Raw genomic sequence first — 22503 nt, 5'->3', positions numbered from 1 at the left:
TAAAGAAAACAGAAGCTAAACAGAAAGAATCCTCACCACTTTTTGTTTCTTAGCTCAGCATTGTACTTTAAACCTTTACTATCTCCAGTAATGCCATTATGCTGAGAAAACTTATCTTCCCGTCAAACTGGAAACCAGGGGAGGGGGAATAAACTAAATAAATAAGATATGCATCTGTTCTTATTTCTCAAAAATCACTACAAAACGTCAAAAATATGACCCCTTTTTCTTTGTATATTTTTTCTATTTTTTCTCTCCCTATATATCTCTCTATTTTTTTATTCTAATCTCCTCTGCTTTTACTTTACAACTGCCAGTGATACTAATAGCATTCTTCAGAAGTGCTAGTTAGATTCAGAATTCCTAGCCTAGAACCTATCCATATGATAAGGCTTTTTAATCTCAAACATTTCTGCAAACCCTAACATGATAGCCATTGTACTACCAAGGTTTGTTGATGAAAATGTTATAGAGACCTAAAACTAGCATGAATACAATTATGTTTTAAAACAAATTGTATGTTATTTCTCACAACACTTTTTACATTTATCTACATTTTTTTAAAAAAATATATTCTTTATTGGCCTACAGACAATGCTTGGTATGCAAATGGTTGTAGATTCAAAAATCCATAATCTCTTAGGTATCCTTGGCCAATAGTCTGAGAACCAAAGTTTCACTCTCAAATTTTGTTGTATAACCTATAAAGCTTTTTAAGACTTCATATGCCCAAGCACCAACTAACCAGTCCTGAATATAGTTCAATATTTGTCCACTAGATGTCCTTACTCTTCTTCAATCAAAAGAAAGGTGCTATAGCAAAACATAATGAAATCACATACAGTCACAACAATGTAATTTCACTAAAAAATAGAAAATACAATTCTTAATCTAAATTTTACTTTTTCCTCTTTGGCTTTTTGGGGGAAATTACCTGTTATCTACAGAATCGTGTTCACAAGCAAAATGGAAAATGAATCACAATTGTTAATCCATACAAATGCCATTTAATATTACCATGTTTCATCAAAGCTAAGATGCCATTGATTGTAAAATGTACCATTATTTTATATGCTGGTAAGAAAGGGGAAGAGTGCCTCACATTGACATAAAGCTTTATAATTTAGAACATTTATTTTATACTGATTTCAAGAGCTCTTTTTAAATTAAAGAGTTTAATCACACATTATTAGCCTTTTCCATAACTTTGTCCATACCCAATAACTGTTTTTATTTAATGCTTATTCACAGCATAATACTGAAAACAAAATTTGCAACAATTAAAGCTAACATGAGAAATAACAACAATGCTCATAATTCAACTGAAATGGATGACAAAATGAACAGCCATAACTGTGTTCAAATACGTCAGGACTGCTACCTTGCTGACAGAAACTGTAAAATGCCACCCAATTTCATACTGTTAAAATGAGGAAAACTTTGAGAATTATAAGTGATGAGATACCAATTTTTAAAAAGATAAATGATAATGCCAATAAGTAATAAAATCTCTGGATATCCTGGTGTCGCAAACCCACAATTCTTTTTGCCTTTCCTGATACACTAGTAACACAAGTCATTTCAACAGCCATTACAAGTTGCCATTCATCTAACCTACATTAGAGCAGTTGAGTTGAGTTCCTTACTAGCTCCCCCCTCCCCATTTATTTTCAACAAAACTAGAGTAAATTTTAAAACATAAATCAGATCATGTTGCTTCCTTCATTAAACTTGAAGGGTTTTCTCTTGGATTTTGAGTAAAACTGTTGTCTTTTCAAAGTACCATGAAGGCAGGAACTCTGTCACCTAGAGAACACAGATATTGTTTACTGCTTTATCCCCAGTACCTTATACATGATAGGTGCCCAATAAATATCTGATGAATAGAATGAATGAATCTGGCCCTGGCACCCTCTCCAACCTCTCATCTCATGATCCTCCCTCTGGCCGCCTTCTGTTCCCTCAAAACTCCTTCCTATCAGGCCTTTGAAACTATTAATCCTTCATGAAGTGATTTTACCCAAGCTCTCAGCAAGTCTGGCTCCTTTCCCTTCCTTTCAATCTCCACTTAAAGGCATCTCCTCAAAAACATTACCTGATCACTCTGTTTGCAGAAATCCCCTCCCCAAACATAAAGAGCACTTTACCGAACTCATTTCTTTCATCCCATAATTACGAGTTTACTGTCTCTCTCCCACTAGATTTTTAAGTTCTAGGAGCACAGAGACCCTGTGTTCCGATATAAAAATGCCTATCCCAGGATCAAATGCATATTAGAGGCTCAATAAACATTTGTTGAAAAAATGAGAAAAAGAACCTCTAGCATCTTATTGTTGTGGAAACAATCTTTATGTAGTCTGATCACATATTATAAAACTTTAAATTACCATTTTAACTTTGTTAACTGTATTTTCTAACATATACAAGTTTAATTTTTAAAGTTCATGCTCTGGAAATAATTCTTTCCTATCACAAGATTGTATTAAGTTTTTCACCTACATTTTCCTTTAATGTTTTTAGTTTTTAAAAAATAGCTCTTTATTTCATCTAGAATTTAATTTGCTATAACTAGGTAACCTTTTTCCAAATGGATGTCCATTATCCCAAAACATTCATCATGTATGTTATTATTCATCATGTATCATATTATTATTTCTGGACTCTATATTCTGTTTTGTTGACCTAGCTAATGTTGTGCCAGTACCACATCATTTTTATGCCAATGAGTTTAAACTACATTTATCATCATCTGCTTAGGAAAACGTTCCTGCATTGTTCATCTTGCAAAAAAACTGCAAAATCATTTACGCATGTTTCAAGAGTATTCAATCTATAGATTTGGGAAAAAGTGACATCTCTATATTAGTCTTCCCATGTTTACTAGCTGGTGAAAGTGGGCTTTTCTCTTTGATTACATTCACAGAACTATGTAAACTCTTACCCTTCTTTTATAATGAGTAGGTCCTTGAGTATTTAGTGGGTAAGACAGAGATGGAGAGCTGATATATATCACCTCCTATCACCCCCTTATTGCTTGCCTAATCGTTTTCAATATCTCCTTATATTTATCTATTTATACTATCTTCATTCACACTTTTGATAAGCCCAGCTTACAAGGGACTACAATTACATTTTTCACCTTAAATTATTTGTTGCTCTTATCTTTATGTTACGCTTCCACTGCGAAGGTTGTGTCAGCTGCCAGTCCAGATCTGCCCCTTGTAAATTGTCTAGGTTTCAGCTAGTAATAAACTTTACCACTCCCTATGCACTTGCTATACAAATGTGAAAATTATCTGAAGTCTCTGACCAAAAAACAGAGAAGCTACCATAGCTGTTTTTGTTTTTTTTTAATTCAGTGTAAGATGAATTTTTCATTTATGAAGAACCTGAAAAGTAAAAAATTATCAAAGAGGCAGAGTGGTCAGCTAAAGTATGGCTTTCCTCTCTAAAAAATAAATGACAGTGTGCCTCTGTATCATTCTTTTTAGCTGTGCCTCCTTGGCAGCAAATGATTTCTACTACATATCTTTTACAGCAAGGCAATGGTTTCCAGGGAAACCACAGGGCAACCATCCATTACTGCTGCCAAGGACTTCATAAGCACACCTAAACTGAGGTAACCATTTACTTTACCTTATTAATTTTTAAAACTGAGCAACAGACAACTGCTCTGATTCTGGTTTTGTTGCATGTATCTCCATTTAGAGATGAGTAACAAACCAAGAAAATTCTGTGCAACAAACGAGTATACAGAAATCGGGGGTGGGGGAGGGGGGTGTCAAAAAAAGACTCAGACACTTACTAAGCCAGCATATGTACCAGACAATGCCATTCCATTAAGACAGCAAATCAGAACAGAGATCAGTGAAGCACTAAATACAAAAAAAGGAATTCCCTTCCACTAGCACAGTAGAACACACAAATTCATCTAGGCCAAGATGCTGACTAATAAGAAAAATAAAAGATATTCAGGTCATAAATATTTAAAAAGCAGTTGCTCACCTCTCTCAACATATTATTCTCTTTTTCCTTCTGCTCCAAAAGGCTCTCCAGGTGGTGTACATGCATCTCTGCCTCTGCTAGTCGTCTTGTTCTCTCATGGTCTTCCTCAGTAGCCTTGGCAGAAAGTCCTTTGCTCTGCAACATCTCCAGAAGCTTCTTAATGGATTCATCCCGAGCATTCAGGGTTTGCTTCTGAGTTTCAATACGCAGCTCCATTTCCTCCAGTGTCTTTCGAAGAAGAAACAGCTCCTTGGCCTGCCGCTCATGCTCAGCATGCAACCTCTGAAAGTTCTCCTCCGTCAGCTCTGCCACACAAGGTTCACCAGTCCTACTGCTGCTATCTTGCTGAAATAGCTGATTCAGGTCTCTCTGGATCCGCAACTCATCCTGGAGAGCCTGGATTGTCATCTGCATGTGCTAGAGAAAAGATGAAAAGAAATCCCTGTCAGCCTTCCTTCTCAAGTAGCAAAAATGGAACAGCTTCTTTAACCCTTTGGGAAAAGTAAAAAAATTAACCACAACAGCTCGCCGAACTCTGCATTTAGCAAACTAGAATTAACATTATTCTGTTTTACATTTTCTAAAGGAAAAAAAAAGGAAGAAATAATCTGCAAAATATGATTCAACTTGTGTTTATTCCCAACAGAAGCAAAATAAATTAAGTAAGTATGGCAGCTCCTCACTTTGCATAAACCACAATAAAATAAAGACTGTTCAAAATTAATAGACTGAAATACACAGGAATTGAAGTTGAGGGAAGGGGGAAGACGGGAAATCTGCAGGACTGCAAACACATTCACTCAAAAAAGTTCAACAAAAAGCACGAAGGATATCAAGGCACAAAATGATTGGCACAAAATGATTTTTATGTATTGTAAACATTAAATAAGAAATACTAACATTTAATATGTGGTTTCTAATGCCCAATTGTGCCAACCACTTTTTTCACGCTAATTCACTTAATCCTTACTATGACACAGGTACTGTTATTTTAATTTTATTGATGAAGAAACCACGCTTAGGTAGGTTTATAAGTAACTTGTCCGAGATCACATTAAGTAAGTGACAGTGCTGGCATTCAGACCAGAGTAATCCTCCCAACACACTGATACTAGTACTGCTCTGGGGTAATAACATAACTTGAAGCTTAAAAAAAAACAGAGAACGTGTGAGCTTTTTATACAAGGTTTAAGGTAACAATATGGGTAAGTAATTAAATGAAGACATTAATGCAGATAAATTAATGTTTGAGAGAGAGGACATATCCTTAATGCATGCATCTGTAATGAAATTATATGAACCTTCATTATGAAAGAATAAGTAAATTCCAGCATATTGTACAAAGAATTCCAAAGGATGTTTCATCAAGTAGGAAGTAATATGCCTGTTTTCTAGATGAAGTCTAGCAGTATGCTACAGCAAAAAGAACTCTAAACCACGATCAGAAGACCTGAGTTTTGGTTCCAGCCCTCACGGTGTTGCCATCTTTCTGGGTTTCAGATTCCTCATATTTAAAATAAAGATACTAATACCTATACTATACTTAAACAGAATTTATACATCAAGGAAATCTTTCTGGTGTGTGTTTAAAAACATACATTGTTTAAAATACTGACAGACTGCACAACAGCAGTACAGTAAATATCTCAAGAAAATGATTTGCCAAGTGTACAAAGACGTATATACAAACTCACCATTTATAATAGTTTCAAACTCAGAATAAACCTAAATGGATATTAATAAGTGATGGATTAAGAATAAATAAGAAATGTCCACACTATTCAATACTATGCATCAATTAAAAATAACAATCTAAGTAACATTTACTGATGAAAAAAAGTCACGTGTTGTTTATATGTATAAAAAAGCAGACTCTATAAGAGCAAGTATAGGATGACCCTGTTTCTAATTTAAAAGAGAATGTATATATGAAAAGAAAAATCAGAAAAGATGTAAACAATTACCTATGGCTATCTCTGCTGTTTTTTACTTTTTTTTTTTTTTTTTCTGTTTTTTGGTACTGTCTAAATCTTCTATAGTCAGCATGTAAGCCTTCTGTAATAAAAAATAGACTTTTTTTTAGCCTAAAAATGAAACAGACTTCAAAGATGTCTACTTGGATACATAACACTGTGTTCAATTTGCTACAATTTTCTTAAAGGAGAAGAAATAATATTTGTTATGAATTTTAAGTAAATACAATATTCTAAAGAAATTTAAAAATTGGGAAAGTTACATAAGAAATTATAAATGTAGGAAGAGGAGAAGAACTTGAACGGTTAAGGGACAAGTTATATGAAGAAGTTTTTACTCTATTTTATTCTATTTTAATTTTTTTAATGAGATATAATTCACATATCATAAAGTTCATTCATTTAAAGTGTATACTGAGTGGTTTTTAAAAAATTCACAAAAATTATACATCAATCACCACCAATTAACTCTAGAATATTTTCATCTTCTCAAAGAGAAACTCCATACCCATTAGCAGTCACTCCCCATTGAATTTTTTGATTTTTTTAAATTTAATTTTATTGAGATTGTTCACATACCATACAATTATACAAAGATCCGAAGTGCACTATCAATTGCCCATGGTACCATCATACAACTGTGCATCCATCACCACAATTAATTTTTTTTCCAATTTTTAGAACATTTTCATTACTCCAGAAAAGAAATAAAGACAAAAAAGAAAACTCAATTCCTCCCCTACCCCCAACCAACCCCCTCTATTACTGACTCATAGTATTGGTATAGTACATTTGTTACTGTTGATGAAAGAATGTTAAAACACTGTTAACTGAACTGTAATACATAGTTTGCAATAGGTATATTTTTTTCCATATATACCCCTCTATTATTAGCTTCCATTTATAGCGTCATGCATTTGCTCTAGTTCATGAAAGAGATTTCAAATATTTATACAGTTAATCACGGATGTTGTCTACCACAAGATTCACCATTTTATACATTCCCATATTTTAACCTCCAACTTTCCTTCTGGTGACATACATGACTCTAAGCTCCCCCTTACCACCACATTCATACACCATTCAGCACTGTTAGTTATTCTCACAATAACGTGCTACCATCATCTCTGTCCACTTCCAAACACCTAGTTTCAACCTAGTTGAACATTCTGCTCATAATAAGCAACCATTCCCCATTATTTAGCCTCGTTCTACATTCTGTTAACTTATTTTTCATGTCTATGTGTTTACATATTATAATTAGTTCATATCAGTGAGACCATAAAATATTTGTCCTTATGTGTCTGACTTATTTCACTCAATATAGTACCCTCAAGGTTTCTTCATCAACTTGTTTTTTTTTTAAGACAGTTTTGTTAACCCACCATACTTTTCGTCCTAAGTAAACAACCAATGGTTCCCATATAGTTACATATTTATGTATTCACCATCACCACTATCTCTATAAGGACATCTCCATTTCTTCCACAAAGAAGGAGGAAGAGTCAAAGAAGGTAGAGACACAAAAGAAAAAGAAAAAAAAATGACAGCTAAAAAGGGACGAAAGGAAAGATAGAATTCAACTAAAACAGAAAAAAAAGAGACAGACAACATCACCAATGCCAAGAGTCCCATACCTCTCCCTTATGTCCTCCTCTTATAGGCATTTAGCTTTGGTATATTGCCTTTGTTACACTAAAGGAAGCATAATACAATGTTTCTGTTAACTATAGTCTCTACTTTGCATTGAATGTATTTTTTCCCCAATCCCACCCTATTTCTAACACCTTGCAAGGTTGACATTCATTTGCTCTCCCTCATGTAAAAACGTATTTGTACATTTTACCACAATTGTTGAGCACTCTAGGTTTCACTGAGTTATACATTCCCAGTCTTTATCTTTCCTCCTTCCTTCTGGTGTCCCACATGCTCCTAACCTTCCTCTTTCAACCATACTCAAAGTCATCTTTGTTCAGTGTACTTACATTGCTGTGCTACCATCACCCAAAACTGTGTTTCAAACCTCTCATTCCTGTCTTTTCCTATCTGTCTGTAGTGCTCTCTTTAGTACTAACTGTAGCGCAGGTATCTTGTTCACAAATTCTGTCATTGTCTGTCAGAATATTTTAAACTCTCCCTCATATTTGAAGGACAGTTTTGCTGGATATAGGATTCTTGGTTGGCAGTTTTTCTCTTTCAGTATCTCAAATATATCGCCCCACTTCCTTCTTGCCTCCATGGTTTCTACTGATAAATCTGCACATAGTCTTATCAAGCTTCCTTTGTATGTGATGGATAGCTTTTCTCTTGCTGCTTTCAGGATTCTCTCTATGTCTCTGACGTTTGATAATCTGATTATTAAGTGTCTTGGCATAAGTCCATTCATGTCTATTCTGTTTGGGGTACGTCGCATTTCTTGGATACCTAATTTTATGTCTTTCAGAAGAGATGGGAAATTTTCATTGATTATTTCCTCTATTACTGCTTCTGCCCCTTTTCCCTTCTCTTTTCCTTATGGGACACCCATGACATATACATTCATGTATTTCACATTGTCATTCAGTTCCCTGAGACACTGATCATATTTTTCCATTCTTTTCTTTGTCTTCTGTATGTAGGATTTCAGGTATCTTGTTCTCCAGTTCCTGAGCATTTTCTTCTGCCTCTTGAGATCTGTTGTTGTATGTTTCCACAGTGGTTTTCATCTCTTGTGTTGTGTCTTTCATTTCCATAGATTCTGCCAGTTGTTTTTTCAAACCTTCAATTTCTACCTTATGTTCGCCCTGTGTTTTCTTTATAACCTTCATCTCTTTTGTTATATCTTCCCTGAACTCGTTGATTTGGTTTTTGATTTGATTTACCATATTTCTTTGAAAATCTTTACAAGATTGTTTCATTAAAGTGAAACAATATCTCAACTGTATCTTGATTGAGGTGTAATTTGTTCCTTTGGGCCATATCTTCCTTTTTCCTAGTAGAGATTGTAGTTTTCTGTTGTCTAGGCATCTGGTTTTCTTGGTTACCTGAGTCAGATTTTCCCAGACTAGAATGAGTTCAGGTCTCAGAATGGGGTTATATTCAGTGTGTATCTTAAAGAAATGACAGACTTTCCTGTGAGGTTTCCAGTTGCTGTGCTTTTCCTAACCTGCCCAGCAGGTGGCACCTATCAGCCTGTCGCTCCCAACTGGGGTAAGGAGGTGTGGCCTCCTTAGTTCCTGTTTTGGCTGTTTTCCCCCAGGCTCTGGTGTCTGGTTCTGAAGGGAAAGCTGGGCCCCACCTCCTTACTCTTAGGGAAGATACACCCCCTAGGAAGTTATCATCTGCATTTGAATTGTGGTCTCTCTGACTCTGTTATCACCTCCCCTGTCTGGGTCAGAGCACTGTGAACTGAAAATGGCTGCAGCTCTCTGAGCCCCACAGGTTGAGAGAGAGAAAAAGGGACAGAAAGCCCCCTTTTGGAGCCAGTACATGGCCCCCCAGTTTCACTCATCAGCCAGAGGTAACACCCCCCACACACACCAAAACAGATGAGTCTCCTGGTTCTTCAAGGTCAGTCATCACTAAAAGCTTCTGTCTGCTTGTTGGAGGTTCATAGTTTGTGGCATCAGTCCACATTTGTTAATTAAAACCCCAGTTGGAGCTCAGCTGAGCTATTTTCACTCACTCAGAGAGTGCTGCTAGTTTGTACCACAGTGAGATTTTGCGGCCTACCCTGCCAAGGAGGTAAGGGGCTCTTGACGCAGTTCCACAGCTTTTACGCTGCAATCCCAGGCATTCCTCCCAATCCAGGTTGGTGTATGATGTGTGGACATTCTCAGTTGTACCCCAGCAGTTATTCCAAATTATTTACTAGTTGTTCCTTGTTGTTTCTTAGCTGTTCCAGGGGACTGACCAAATTCCATTCCTCCCTATGCCACCATCTTGTCCAATCTCCTCCCCATTGAATTTTGAACGACTTGGATCTGCCACCCATTCAAAAAAATAAAAATATATGTAACAAGGCAACTGGCATAGAATTCCACTGTATGTATTTAAACCAGCATATTAATAGGTACATCTTTGCACATGTATCTAAATTTTTTTAGGGATAAATTCCCAACAGTGGAATTGCTGGATCAGAAGGTATACACAGCTACAATTTACATACATATTAGAAATTATTTCTAAACAGATCTGTACAGATTTAAATTTCTCTCAAACAATGTCTGGAAGTGACCATTTCCTCATACCCATGACAACACTGGATATTTTCATTCTTTTTTTATTTTAACCTTTGCCAATCTGATAAGGGAGGAGCAAGGTATGGAAATCTCATTCTTATTTTGTTTCACAGTTCTTGGATTACAAGTGAGGCTGAGTATGTATCCACACATTTACTGGCAGTTTGGATTTCTTCCTTTGTGAGTCATCTGTTCTTATTCTTTGCCCATTTTGTTAATGGAATATGTAACTTTTTCCTAATCCATTTTAAGAACTCTTTATATTAAGAAAATAACCTTCTGTCTACTATGTGCGTTACAAATATTTTTCCAAGTCTATCATTTGTCTTTTAACACTGCGTATAGTGACTTTTAAAAACAGATTTTTTTTTTAATGTAAAAACTACCAACCTTTTTCCTTTATGGTTTCTGGTTTTGATATTATACTTAGAAAGCATTGAACTTTCAATTCTGGTAGTCTTCAAACTCTTGAAAAGCACTACTTTTCTTACAAGAACAGACTTACAATAAAAACATCAGGTATTTTTAAATTCATGAACATGATTTCAATGCACATAACTGTCAGCATTGCCTTTTAAAGATTCTTAACAGTTGTTGGAGTTAAAGATCCTTGATAAAAAAGATGTAACAAAATGGTGAGTCTCTGAAGCCTATAAACAACCGTAGTTTCCTTCTTCACCACTGGAACTCTAAAAATTCAGGCACTCCTGAGTGAATTTATCCCAAAGGGAAATATCAGAAATTAAATTCAACAAGGAAACAGATTTCTAGGTATACCAGTTCCTCTATTTTAGAACATTCATCACCAATTCTTTCAAGTAAAGAGAAATAGATGCCAACTATAGCTGATAATCTCGCATTCACATTAGTACATAAGACTAAATCTAGTATGACCACCACTACTTTGGTGAAGAAAAAATGCAACTACTAATGTGCTATTTATTAAACTCTGCTTGTAACCATTTTGTTAGGATACAGAATTAAAAGTAACGCTCTGCCTGGTAGCTCAGAAGGCTCCATTGACATACAAATCAAAATTCCTTTTTTAGACTATATTCAGGCTATAAAATTCCTGCAAACTCCCTTGGATGAAGAAAGGAGGAGGCTAGAAGCTAGGCTACTTCTTCTCCTGCATATTCATACCCAAAATGAAATAAGCATATTCACATATTTCATAGATATTTATGATAATCAACTATAATTCTGAATTATTTCTACTGAATTCAGTAGAAAGACCTCAGTTGTAAGATATTAGGCAAATTTCTGTTTGGGAATTCTGCTCACGATAATCTCCACAATGATCTTGCACTTCTCACATTCCAAATTTTATACTGTCACCCACTCATCTACTTCTCGTTCTAACACAGCTTGTTCTGGAAAAGCTAGGAAAGTAGCTTAAAATTTACTCCAAAGATTATAAATTATTATACCAAGCTGTATCTAAAAGAAATGGGAGAATAATGTGAACAACCATAAAGGAAATTCTTAAATCTCTGAAAGAGAGTATGACTTTTACTAAAAGAAGAGAGACTTCCGAAAGATGGTGGTTAGGAAAGACAGGGCAAAAAAAACACCTGTGTGACAAATACTAGATAAAAGCCAGAAAGGGGCCCAGAACACCAGTTCCAGCAAAGCACCAGCTGGACAAGGTCTGCTAAATACACAGGGACCGTGCACTTGGTGAAACTGGGAGTCTGTATTCTGAAATGAGTGAGTAAGCCTGCTGAATATCCAGCAGCCACTCTGCAGTGTGGGGAAACCGTGGGTTGGCGTTTGGAGTCGAACTAGTTCTTTTTTCAAAAAACCCACAAGCGGCTATGGATACGGCAGCGAGAACTGCACAGTGAAGTGCGGCAGGAATGGGCTGTGGGTACGCCTCAATAAACAGCATTGACAATAGCCTTTTGCGCACCCGATGCTAACTGTCTTGGAGCAGGCAGGCAGATGGTAGCCAAAACGGGAAAATGACCACGTCCCTCACAGTCATCTTCTCGGCGGGCTGGGAAGTCCCCTTCCCGGTGCCGGTGCCACAGCCCAGAGCCGCACCAAAAAAACCCAGTGTGACGGGAAGTGTTTCCAGCATTAAGCACACACACCACAATACTGGGTGTGGACAACAGTCTTTCGCTCACCCACAGCTAACTGTCCCAGAGCTAGGAAGGTGGAGCTGTGCGAAAAGGGAAATTAACACGCCCCATACAGCCATCCTTTTAGCAGGCTGGGAACGCCCCTACACAGTCTGGTGGGACAGAACTTCCCTTGAGGGACGGCGTGCAGTTGTGACGTAGCACAGTCTTCCCACAGCAGAGGCCCTGTGAGGGCACGGCTGTAAAGAGGGACCCACTCGGAAATCCCAGGGACCCTACACCAATACCAAGGACTTGTGGGTCACCGGCAAAGACAATCTGTGGTGAGGCTGAAATGCAGGTTTAGCCTCTTGCAACAGACTTAAATCTCTGGGAACACCTAGGAAGTTTGATTATTAAAGCTGCCCTAACTCCCTAACCGCTCAGACACACACCCCACATTCAGGGCGGACAGGAGCAACAACACACCCAAACTTGGTGCACCAATTGGACCCCACAAGAACCAGACCCCCACACACCACAAAGACAAAGTTAGGGAGAACTGGCTTCAGGGGAATAGGTGGTTTGCGGACACCACCTGCTGGTGAGTTAGAGAAGGTATACGCCACCAAGCTGTAGATCTGATAAATTAGAGATTAGACTTTGCATTAGCCTACATATCCTAAAAAACCCCTACTGAGTTAAGCAAATGACAAGAGGCCAAAAACAACAGAAAATTTTAAACCATACGAAGAAAGCAGACAATATGGATAACCAAACCCAAACACCCAAATCAAAAGATCAGAGGAGATGTACTACTTGGAGGAATTAATCAAAGAATTAAAGACAAACAACAAGAGCATGGCACAGGATATAAAGGACATGAAGAAGACCCTAGAAGAGCAGAAAGAAGAAATTGCAAGACTAAATAAAAAAGCAGATGATCTTATGGAAATAAAAGAAACTGTTGACCAAATTAAAAAGACTCTGGGGGAGACGGGGCAAGATGGCGGATTGGTGAGCTGTATGTTTTAGTTACTCCTCCAGGAAAGTAGGTAGAAAGCCAGGAACTGCTTGGACTGGACACCACAGAGCAATTTGACTTTGGGCATACTTCATACAACACTCATGAACACGTCGAACTGCTGAGATCAGCGAAATCTGTAAGTTTTTGCGGCCAGGGGACCCACGCCCCTTCCTGCCAGGCTCAGTCCCGTGGGAGGAGGGACCGTCAGCGCTGGGAAGGAGAAGAGAGAACTGCAGTGGCAGCTCTTATCAGAAACTCATCCTACTGATCCAAACTCCAACCATAGACAGACTGAGACCAGACACCAGAGAATCTGAGAGCAGCCAGCCCAGCAGAGAGGAGACAGGCATAGCAAAAAACAGCAAGAAAAACTCCAAAATAAAAGCGGAGGATTTTTTGGAGTTCTGGTGAACATAGAAAGGGGAAGGGCAGAGCTCAGGCCCTGAGGCTCATATGCAAATCCCGAAGAAAAACTGATCTCTCTGCCCTGTGGGCCTTTCCTTAATGGCCCTAATTGCTTTGTCTCTTAGCATTTCAATAACCCATTAGATCTGTGAGGAGGGCCCTTTTTTTTTTAATCTTTTTTTCTTTCTCTAAAACAATTATTCTAAGAAGCCCAATACAGAAAGCCTCAAAGACTTACAATTTGGGCAGGTCAAGACAAGAGCAGAACTAAGAGAGCTCTGAGACAAAAGGCAATAATCCAGTGGCTGAGAAAATTCACTAAACACCATAACTTTCCAAGAAAAGGGGGGTGTCCGCTCACAGCCATCATCCGGGTGGACAGGAAACACTCCTCCCCATCGCCAGCCCCATAGCCCACAGCTGCCCCAGACAATCCAGTGTGACGGAAGTGCTTCAAATAACACGCACACACCACAAAACTGGGCGTGGACATTAGCCTTCCCTGTACCCTCAGCTGGTTGTCCCAGAGTTGGGAAGGTGGAGCAGTGTGAATTAACAAAGCCCCATTCAACCATCATTCCAGCACACTGGGAGCCTCCCTACACAGCCCAGCAGCCCAGAACCGCCCTGGGGGGATGGCACTCACCTGTGACATAGCACAGTCATCCCGCAACAGAGGACCAGGGGGTGCAGGGCCTGAAAGAGGGATCCCCTCGCAAGTCTCAGGAGCCATACGCCAATACCAAGGACTTGTGGGTCAGTGACAGAGACAAACTGTGGCAGGACTGAACTGAAGGATTAGACTATTGCAGCAGCTTTAAAATTCCAGGAACACCAGGAAGATTTGATTATTAGAGCCACCCCCCCCCTCCCTGACCGCCCAGACACACGCCCCATATACAGGGCAGACAATACCAACTCCACACAGCAAGCTTGGTACACCAACTGGACCTCACAAGACTCACTCCCCCACTCATCACAAAGGCAAACTGGGAGAGAACTGGCTTGTGGAGAACAGGTGGCTCGTGGACACCACCTGCTGGTTAGTTAGAGGAAGTGTACTCCACGAACCTGTAGATCTGATAAATTAGAGATAAGGACTTCAATCAGTCTACAAATCCCAAAAGAACCCTATCAAGCTAAGCAAATGCCAAGAAGCCAAAAACAACAGAAAATTAAAAAGCATATGAAAAAAACAGACGATATGGATAACCCAAGCCCAAGCATCCAAATCAAAAGATCAAAAGAGACACACAGCACCTAGAGCAACTACTCAAAGAACTAAAGATGAACAATGAGACCATAGTACAGAATACAAAGGATATCAAGAAGACGCTAGAAGAGCACAAAGAAGACATTGCAAGACTAAATAAAAAAATAGATGATATTATGGAAATTAAAGAAATTGTTGACCAAATTAAAAAGATTCTGGATACTCAAAGTACAAGGCTGGAGGAAGCTGAACTACGAATCAGTGACCTGGTAGATGACAGAATGGAAAATGAAAGCACAAAAGAAAGAATGGGGAAAAAAGTTAAAAATTGAAACGGACTTCAGGGATATGAAAGATAATATAAAACAGTCAAATATAAGACTCATTGGTGTTACAGAAGGGGAAGAAAAGGGTAAAGGTCTAGGAAGAGTATTCAAAGAAATTGTTGCGGAAAACTTCCCAAATCTTCTGAACACCATAAATACACAAATCATAAATGCCCAGCGAACTCCAAATACAATAAATTGAAATAAACCCACTCCGAGACATATTCTGATCACACTGTCAAACGCGGAAGAGAAGGAGCAAGTTCTGAAAGCAGCAAGAGAAAAGCAATTCACCACATAAAAAGGAAACAGCATAAGACTAAGTAGTGACTACTCAGCAGCCACCATGGAGGCAAAAAGGCAGTGGCACGATATATTTAAAGTTCAGAGTGAGAAAAATTTCCAGCCAAGAATACTTTATCCAGCAAAGATCTCCTTCAAATTTGAGGGAGAGCTTAAATTTTTCACAGACAAACAAATGCTGAGAGAATTTGCTAACAAGAGACCTGCCCTACTGGAGATAACAAAGCGAGCCCTACAGACAGAGAAACAAAGAAAGGAGAGAGAGACATGGAGAAAGGTTCAGTACTAAAGAGATTCGGTATGGGTACATTAAAAGATATTAATAGAGAGAGGGGAAAAATATATATGACAAACATAAACCAAAAGATAAGATGGCCGATTCAAGAAATGCCTTCACGGTTATAACGTTGAATACAAATGGATTAAACTCCTCAATTAAAAGATATAGATTCGCAGAATGGATTAAAAAAAATGAACCATCAATATGTTGCATACAAGAGACTCATCTTAGACACAGGGACACAAAGAAACTGAAAGTGAAAGGATGGAAAAAAATATTTCATGCAAGCTACAGCCAAAAGAAAGCAGGTATAGCAATATTAATCTCAGATAAAATAGACTTTAAATGCAGGGATGTTTTGAGAGACAAAGAAGGCCACTACATACTAATAAAAGGGGCAATTCAACAAGAAGAAATAACAATCATAAATGTTTATGCACCCAATCAAGATGCCACAAAATACATGAGAGAAACACTGGCAAATCTAAAGGAAGCAATTGATGTTTCCACAATAATTGTGGGAGACTTCAACACATCACTCTCTCCTACAGATAGATCAACCAGACAGAAGACCAATAAGGAAATTGAAAACCTAAACAATCTGATAAATGAATTGGATTTAACAGACATGTATACAACATTACATCCCAAATCACCAGGATACACGTACTTCTCTAGGGCTCATGGAACTTTCTCCAGAATAGATCATATGCTGGGATATAAAACAAGGCTCAATAAATTTAAAAAGATTGAAATTATTCAAAGCACATTCTCTGACCACAATGGAATACAATTAGAAGTCAATAACCATCAGAGACTTAGAAAATTCACAAATACCTGGAGCTTAAACAACACACTCCTAAACAATCAGTGGGTTAAAGAAGAAACAGCAAGAGAAATTGCTAAATATATAGAGATGAATGAAAATGAGAACACAACATACCAAAACCTATGGGATGCAGCAAAAGCAGTACTGAGGGGGAAATTTATAGCACTAAATGCATATATTAAAAAGGAAGAAAGAGCCAAAATCAAAGAACTAATGGATCAACGGAAGAAGCTAGAAAATGAACAGCAAACTAATCCTAAACCAAGTACAAGAAAAGAAATAACAAGGATTAAAGCAGAAATAAATGACATAGAGAACAAAAAAACAATAGAGAGGATAAATATCACCAAAAGTTGGTTCTTTAAGATCAACAAGATTGACAAGCCCCTAGTTAGACTGACAAAATCAAAAAGAGAGAAGATCCATATGAATAAAATAATGAATGAGAAAGGTGACATTACTGCGGATCCCGAAGAATTTTAAAAAATTGTAAGAGGATACTATGAACAACTGTATGCCAACAAACTGGATAATGTAGAGAAATGAACAATTTCCTGGAAAAATATGAACAACCTAGACTGAACAGAGAAGAAACAGACCTCAACAAACGAATCACAAGCAAAGAAATCCAATCAGTCATCAAAAATCTTTCCACAAATAAATGCCCAGGGCCAGATGGCTTCACAGGGGAATTCTACCAAACTTTCCAAAAAGAACTGACACCAATCTTACTTAAAGTCTTTCAAAACATTGAAGAAAATGGAACACTACTTAACACATTTTATGAAGGTAACATCAATCCAACACCAAAACCAGGCAAAGATGCTACAAAAAAGGGAAACTACAGGCCAATCTCCCTAATGAATATAGATGCAAAAATTCTCAACAAAATACTTGCAAATCAAATCCAAAGACACATTAAAAAAATCATATACCATGACCAAGTGGGGTTCATTCCAGGCATGCAAGTATGGTACATAGGAAAATCAATCAATGTATTACAACACATTAACAAATCAAAAGAGAAAAATCAAATGATCATCTCAATAGATGCTAAAAAAGCATTCAACAAAATCCAACATCCCTTTTTGATAAAAACAGCTCAAAAGACAGGAATTAAAGGAAACTTCCTCAATATGATCAAGAGCATATATGAAAAACCCACAGCCAGCACAGTACTCAATGGTGAGAGACTGAAAGCCTTCCCTCTAAGATCAGGAACAAGACAAGGATGCCCCCTGTCACCACTGTTATTCAACATTGTGCTAGAAGTGCCCGCCAGAAATAATAGTCATCAAAATTGGAAAGGAAGAAGTAAAACTGCCATTATTTGCAGACGATATGATCTTATATCTGGAAAACCCTGAGAAATCAACAATACAGCTACTGGAGCTAATAAACAAATTTAGCAAAGTGGTGGGATATAAAATTAATGCACATAAGTCAGTAATGTTTCTATATGCTAGAAATGAAAGAAGTGAAGAGACACTGAGGAAAAAGATACCGTTTTCAATAGCAACTAAAAAAATCAAGTACCTATGAATAAACTTAACCAAAGATGTAAAAGACCTATACAAAGAAAACTATATAACTCTACTAAAAGAAATAGAAAGGGACCTTAAAAGACGGAAAAATATTCCATGTTCATGGATAGGAAGGCGAAATGTCATAAAGATGTCAATTCTACCCAAACGCACCTACAGATTCAATGCAATCCCAATCAAAATTCCAACAACCTACTTTGCAGACCTGGAAAAGCTGGTTATCAAATTTATTCAGAAAGGGAAGATGCCTCAAATTGCTAAAGACACTGAAAAAAAGAAAAACGAAGTGGGAGGACTTACACTCCCTGATGTTGAAGCTTACTATAAAGCCACAGTAGTCAAAACAGCATGCCTATCAGTTTTTTTTTTTATCTTCATTTTATTGAGAGATATTCACATACCACGCAGTCATACAAAACAAATCGTACTTTCGATTGTTCACAGTACCATTACATAGTTGTACATTCATCACCTAAATCAATCCCTGACACCTTCATTAGCACACACACAAAAATAACAAGAATAATAATTAGAGTGAAAAAGAGCAATTGAAGTAAAAAAGAACACTGGGTACCTTTGTCTGTTTGTTTCCTTCCCCTATTTTTCTACTCATCCATCCATAATCTAGACAAAACTGATAGGCTAGCACATTGCATTATTATTATATTTTTTAATTGCTTTGGAAGTCATGATATTAAAGCAGAGTTGGAAGATTTGCAAAAAAAAAAAAAAAAAAAAGAAAAAAAAACACAGCATGGTACTGGCACAAAGATAGATATATTGATCAATGGAATCGAATTGAGAATTCGGAGATAGACTCCCAGATCTACAGCCAACTGATCTTTTATAAGACCCCCAAAGCCACTGAAATGCGACATAAGAGACTTTTCAACAAATGACTGAAAGAGGACCCCTACCTCACACCCATATAAAAATTAACTCAAAGTGAATCAAAGACCTCAATACAAAAGACAGTACCATAAAACTCCTAGAAGATAATGCAGGGAGACATCTTCAAGACCTTGTATTAGGAGGTCACTTCCTAGATTTTATACCCAAAGCACAAACAACAAAAGAAAAAATAGGTGAATGGGAACTCCTCAAGCTTAGAAGTTTCTGTACCTCAAAGGAATTTGTCAAAAAGGTGAAGAGGCAGCAAACTCAATGGGAAAAAATTTTTGGAAACTATGTATCTGACAACAGACTGATATCCTGCATATATAAAGAAATCCTACAACTCAATGACAATAGTACAGACAGCCCAATTATAAAATGGGCAAAATATATGAAGACAATTCTCTGAAGGGGATATACAAATGGCCAAAAAACACAAGAAAAAATGTTCAGCTTCACTAGCTATTAGAGAGATGCAAATTAAGACCACAAAGAGATACCATCTCACACCGATTAGAATGGCTGCCATTAAACAAACAGGAAACTACAAACACTGGAGAGGATGTGGAAAAATTGGAACTCTTATTCGTTGTTGGTGGGACTATATAATGGTTCAGCCACTCTGGAAGACAGTCTGGCAGTTCCTTAGAAAACTAGATACAGAGTTACCCTTCGATCCAGCAATTGCACTTCTTGGTATATACCCGGAAGATCTGAAAGCAATGACATGAACAGATATCTGCACACCAATGTTCATAGCAGCATTATTCACAATTGCTAAGAGATGGAAACAACCCAAATGTTCTTCAACAGATGAATGGATAAATAAAATGTGGTATGTACACACAATGGAATACTATGCAGTAATAAGAAGGAACAATGTCACAAAACATATGACAACTTGGATGAACCTTGAAGACATAACGCTGAATGAAATAATCCAGGCACAAAAAGAGAAATATTATATGATACCACTAATGTGAACATTGCTGGGGAAGAAGGCATAGGGTGTTGGGCTTCCCCACCTCGATGGTTGCTGATGTACTCGCAGACATTGGGGTCTAGTGGTTTGATGGGCTGAGCCTTCAATCACAGGACTTGCCCTTGGGAAGACTGTTACTGCAAAGGAGAGGCTAGGCCTGCTTATAATTATGCCTAAGTGTCTCCTCCTGAATGCCTCTTTGTTGCTCAGATGTGGCCCTCTCTCTCTAGCTAAGCCAACTTGGCAGATAAAATCAATGCCCTCCCTCCTATGTGGGATCTGACACCCAGGGGTGTAAATACCCCCGGCAACGTGGAATATGTCTCCCGGGGAGGAATCTGGACCTGGCATCGTGGGATGGAGAATATCTTCTGGACCAAAAGGGGGATGTGAAATGAAATGAAATGGAATAAGTATCAGTGGCTGAGAGATTCCAAAAAGAGCCGTGAGGTCTCTCTGGTGGGCACTCTTACACATAATATAGACAACCCTTTTTAGGTTCTAATGAATTGGAATAGCTAGCAGTAAATGCCTTAAACTATCAAACTACAACCCAGAACCCTTGAATCTTGAAGATTATTGTATAAAAATGTAGTTTATGAGGGGTGACAATGTGATTGGGAAAGCCATGTGGATCACACTCCCCTTTGTCAAGTGTATGGATGGATGAGTAGAAAAATGGGGGCAAAACTATGTTATCATACTGTGGACAGTGGATTGTATATCATGGATGATTGTATGGTGTGTGAATGTATTTCAAAAAAACTTTATTTAATAAAAAAAAAAAATTAAAAGGAAAAACATTTAGTATTGTACCCTATCATAAATGTTAAACTAAGAACTTATTTCAGAAACATGTAAATATATACATTAAGTAAATTTTATTAATGTAAGATGCAAAAGGCTTATAATAATTCTTATTAAAGGCATTTGAGTTGATCTTCTGGCTTCCTCGGGTTCATCTGTGCTGCACAAACTATATGCTCCCTAGAATAGTACTTATTTATCTGGAATTTATCTGTTTGCATCTGTGTTCAATAACCTTTCTGGACTGGACCTGTCACCTTTTTACCCTTGGGCAAAGCACAGTATTTGACATAATAAATGCTCGATAAACTTCTGATGAAAGATTAACAAAAACGAATTTGGAGAAACCATTTTGAAAGTAAATGGCTACAGAATAGTAGATGCAATTTAAGTCCCTAAAAAGTAAACTCTCTTCCCTATAAAATAATATAATGAATTGCTCTTATTCTATAGCAATTAGTTCTTTATCAGCCAATACAAATAATTCTATCCTAAAATCAAACTGGCCAAAACACAAAACACAGTGCTTATAAAAATGTTAATTATATACTCTGGGTTTATGTAATGTGTGCCCTGTAATGAAGAGAGAGCATTTTCAGATAATTAATAGTCAACAGGTATCTTTCATACTTCTAGTACTACACAAAGCTATGGCACACAAAATATATAGGATAGACTTCTTATCCAAAACAGAGCTTACAAATTTAAAAAGCAGATTATTTATACATAAACAGTTATTCACCTGAGTACTATACCCTATTATAAATGTTAAATTAAGAACAATATTCTATAAAGAGAAAAGGGCATATAAAACATTACTATACATGTAATATATTCCAATGAAGTTTAGAACCTATAAATAACATCACTATGAGCTGAGTCACAAATCTTTAATCTATTTCTTTGAAAAGAAAGTGTTTTAATATTTACCATTTTAGAAGAAGAAACTAAGTAAATAATTTGAGTGTGAACCACAGAGACTGAGTCAGAGGAAGAGCTTCTGAGGTAATTCATTTCTCTTGATCATTAGTTCAGTGTTTGTTCAGTAGATGACAGGGATTTATTTTCTGTGCAGCAAAGCACACTGCAAGCTCTCAAATATAAAATCAAAATAAAGTTCTCAGAATGGTCTAAATACCAGTAAGAGATATCCTAAAATACAAGAAAGAACCACATCAGAACTCTGACGGATGGATTAAATTGCTTGCCATTCTTACCCATATTTACTTTGAGCTTATTGAGAAAGTTATAAAAATTGCTTGCCATTCTTACCCGTATTTACTTTGAGCTTATTGAGAAAGTTATTCTCCTCTAAAAAAACATGTCAGAATCAAGAAAATGAACAAGGAATTATGCTAGAATTCTAGCAATTAATCTCTGCTATTGAATCCAGGAAAAATAAAAGAGCATTCTAATTTTGTGCTCTGAAAATACTACATATAAATCCAAGTGGCAAAGTATATATCTGGACAACCGGATTATATCATCAATAAACATAATCCATCTTTATGCTAAAACAAAACAGAATGGAAATTAAAGAAAGAATCAAAATGGGGAAACCCTACAATCATAAATAAATTCTATATACAATAGGCTCAAGATAATCAAACACTCATGTAACAATAAACT

The 22503-nt window shown here is 37.1% G+C and overlaps 1 protein-coding gene across 5 annotated transcripts in view; it reads right to left on the bottom strand.

Moving 5' to 3' along the window:
- Nucleotides 1-22503, bottom strand: part of ERC1 (ELKS/RAB6-interacting/CAST family member 1) — an 805513-nt gene that overhangs the window by 552360 nt on the left and 230650 nt on the right. For all 5 annotated transcript variants that reach the window (XM_037845053.1, XM_037845055.1, XM_037845056.1 and 2 more), the window contains exon 4: nucleotides 4006-4422. In XM_037845053.1, coding sequence (XP_037700981.1) covers nucleotides 4006-4422 — 417 coding nt within the window. The remainder of the gene's footprint in view (nucleotides 1-4005; nucleotides 4423-22503) is intronic.

This window comes from Choloepus didactylus, chromosome 8, assembly GCF_015220235.1.
Source record: "Choloepus didactylus isolate mChoDid1 chromosome 8, mChoDid1.pri, whole genome shotgun sequence".
NCBI classification, from domain to species: Eukaryota; Metazoa; Chordata; class Mammalia; order Pilosa; family Megalonychidae; genus Choloepus; species Choloepus didactylus.
This window is presented reverse-complemented; position numbering and strand designations above follow the sequence as displayed.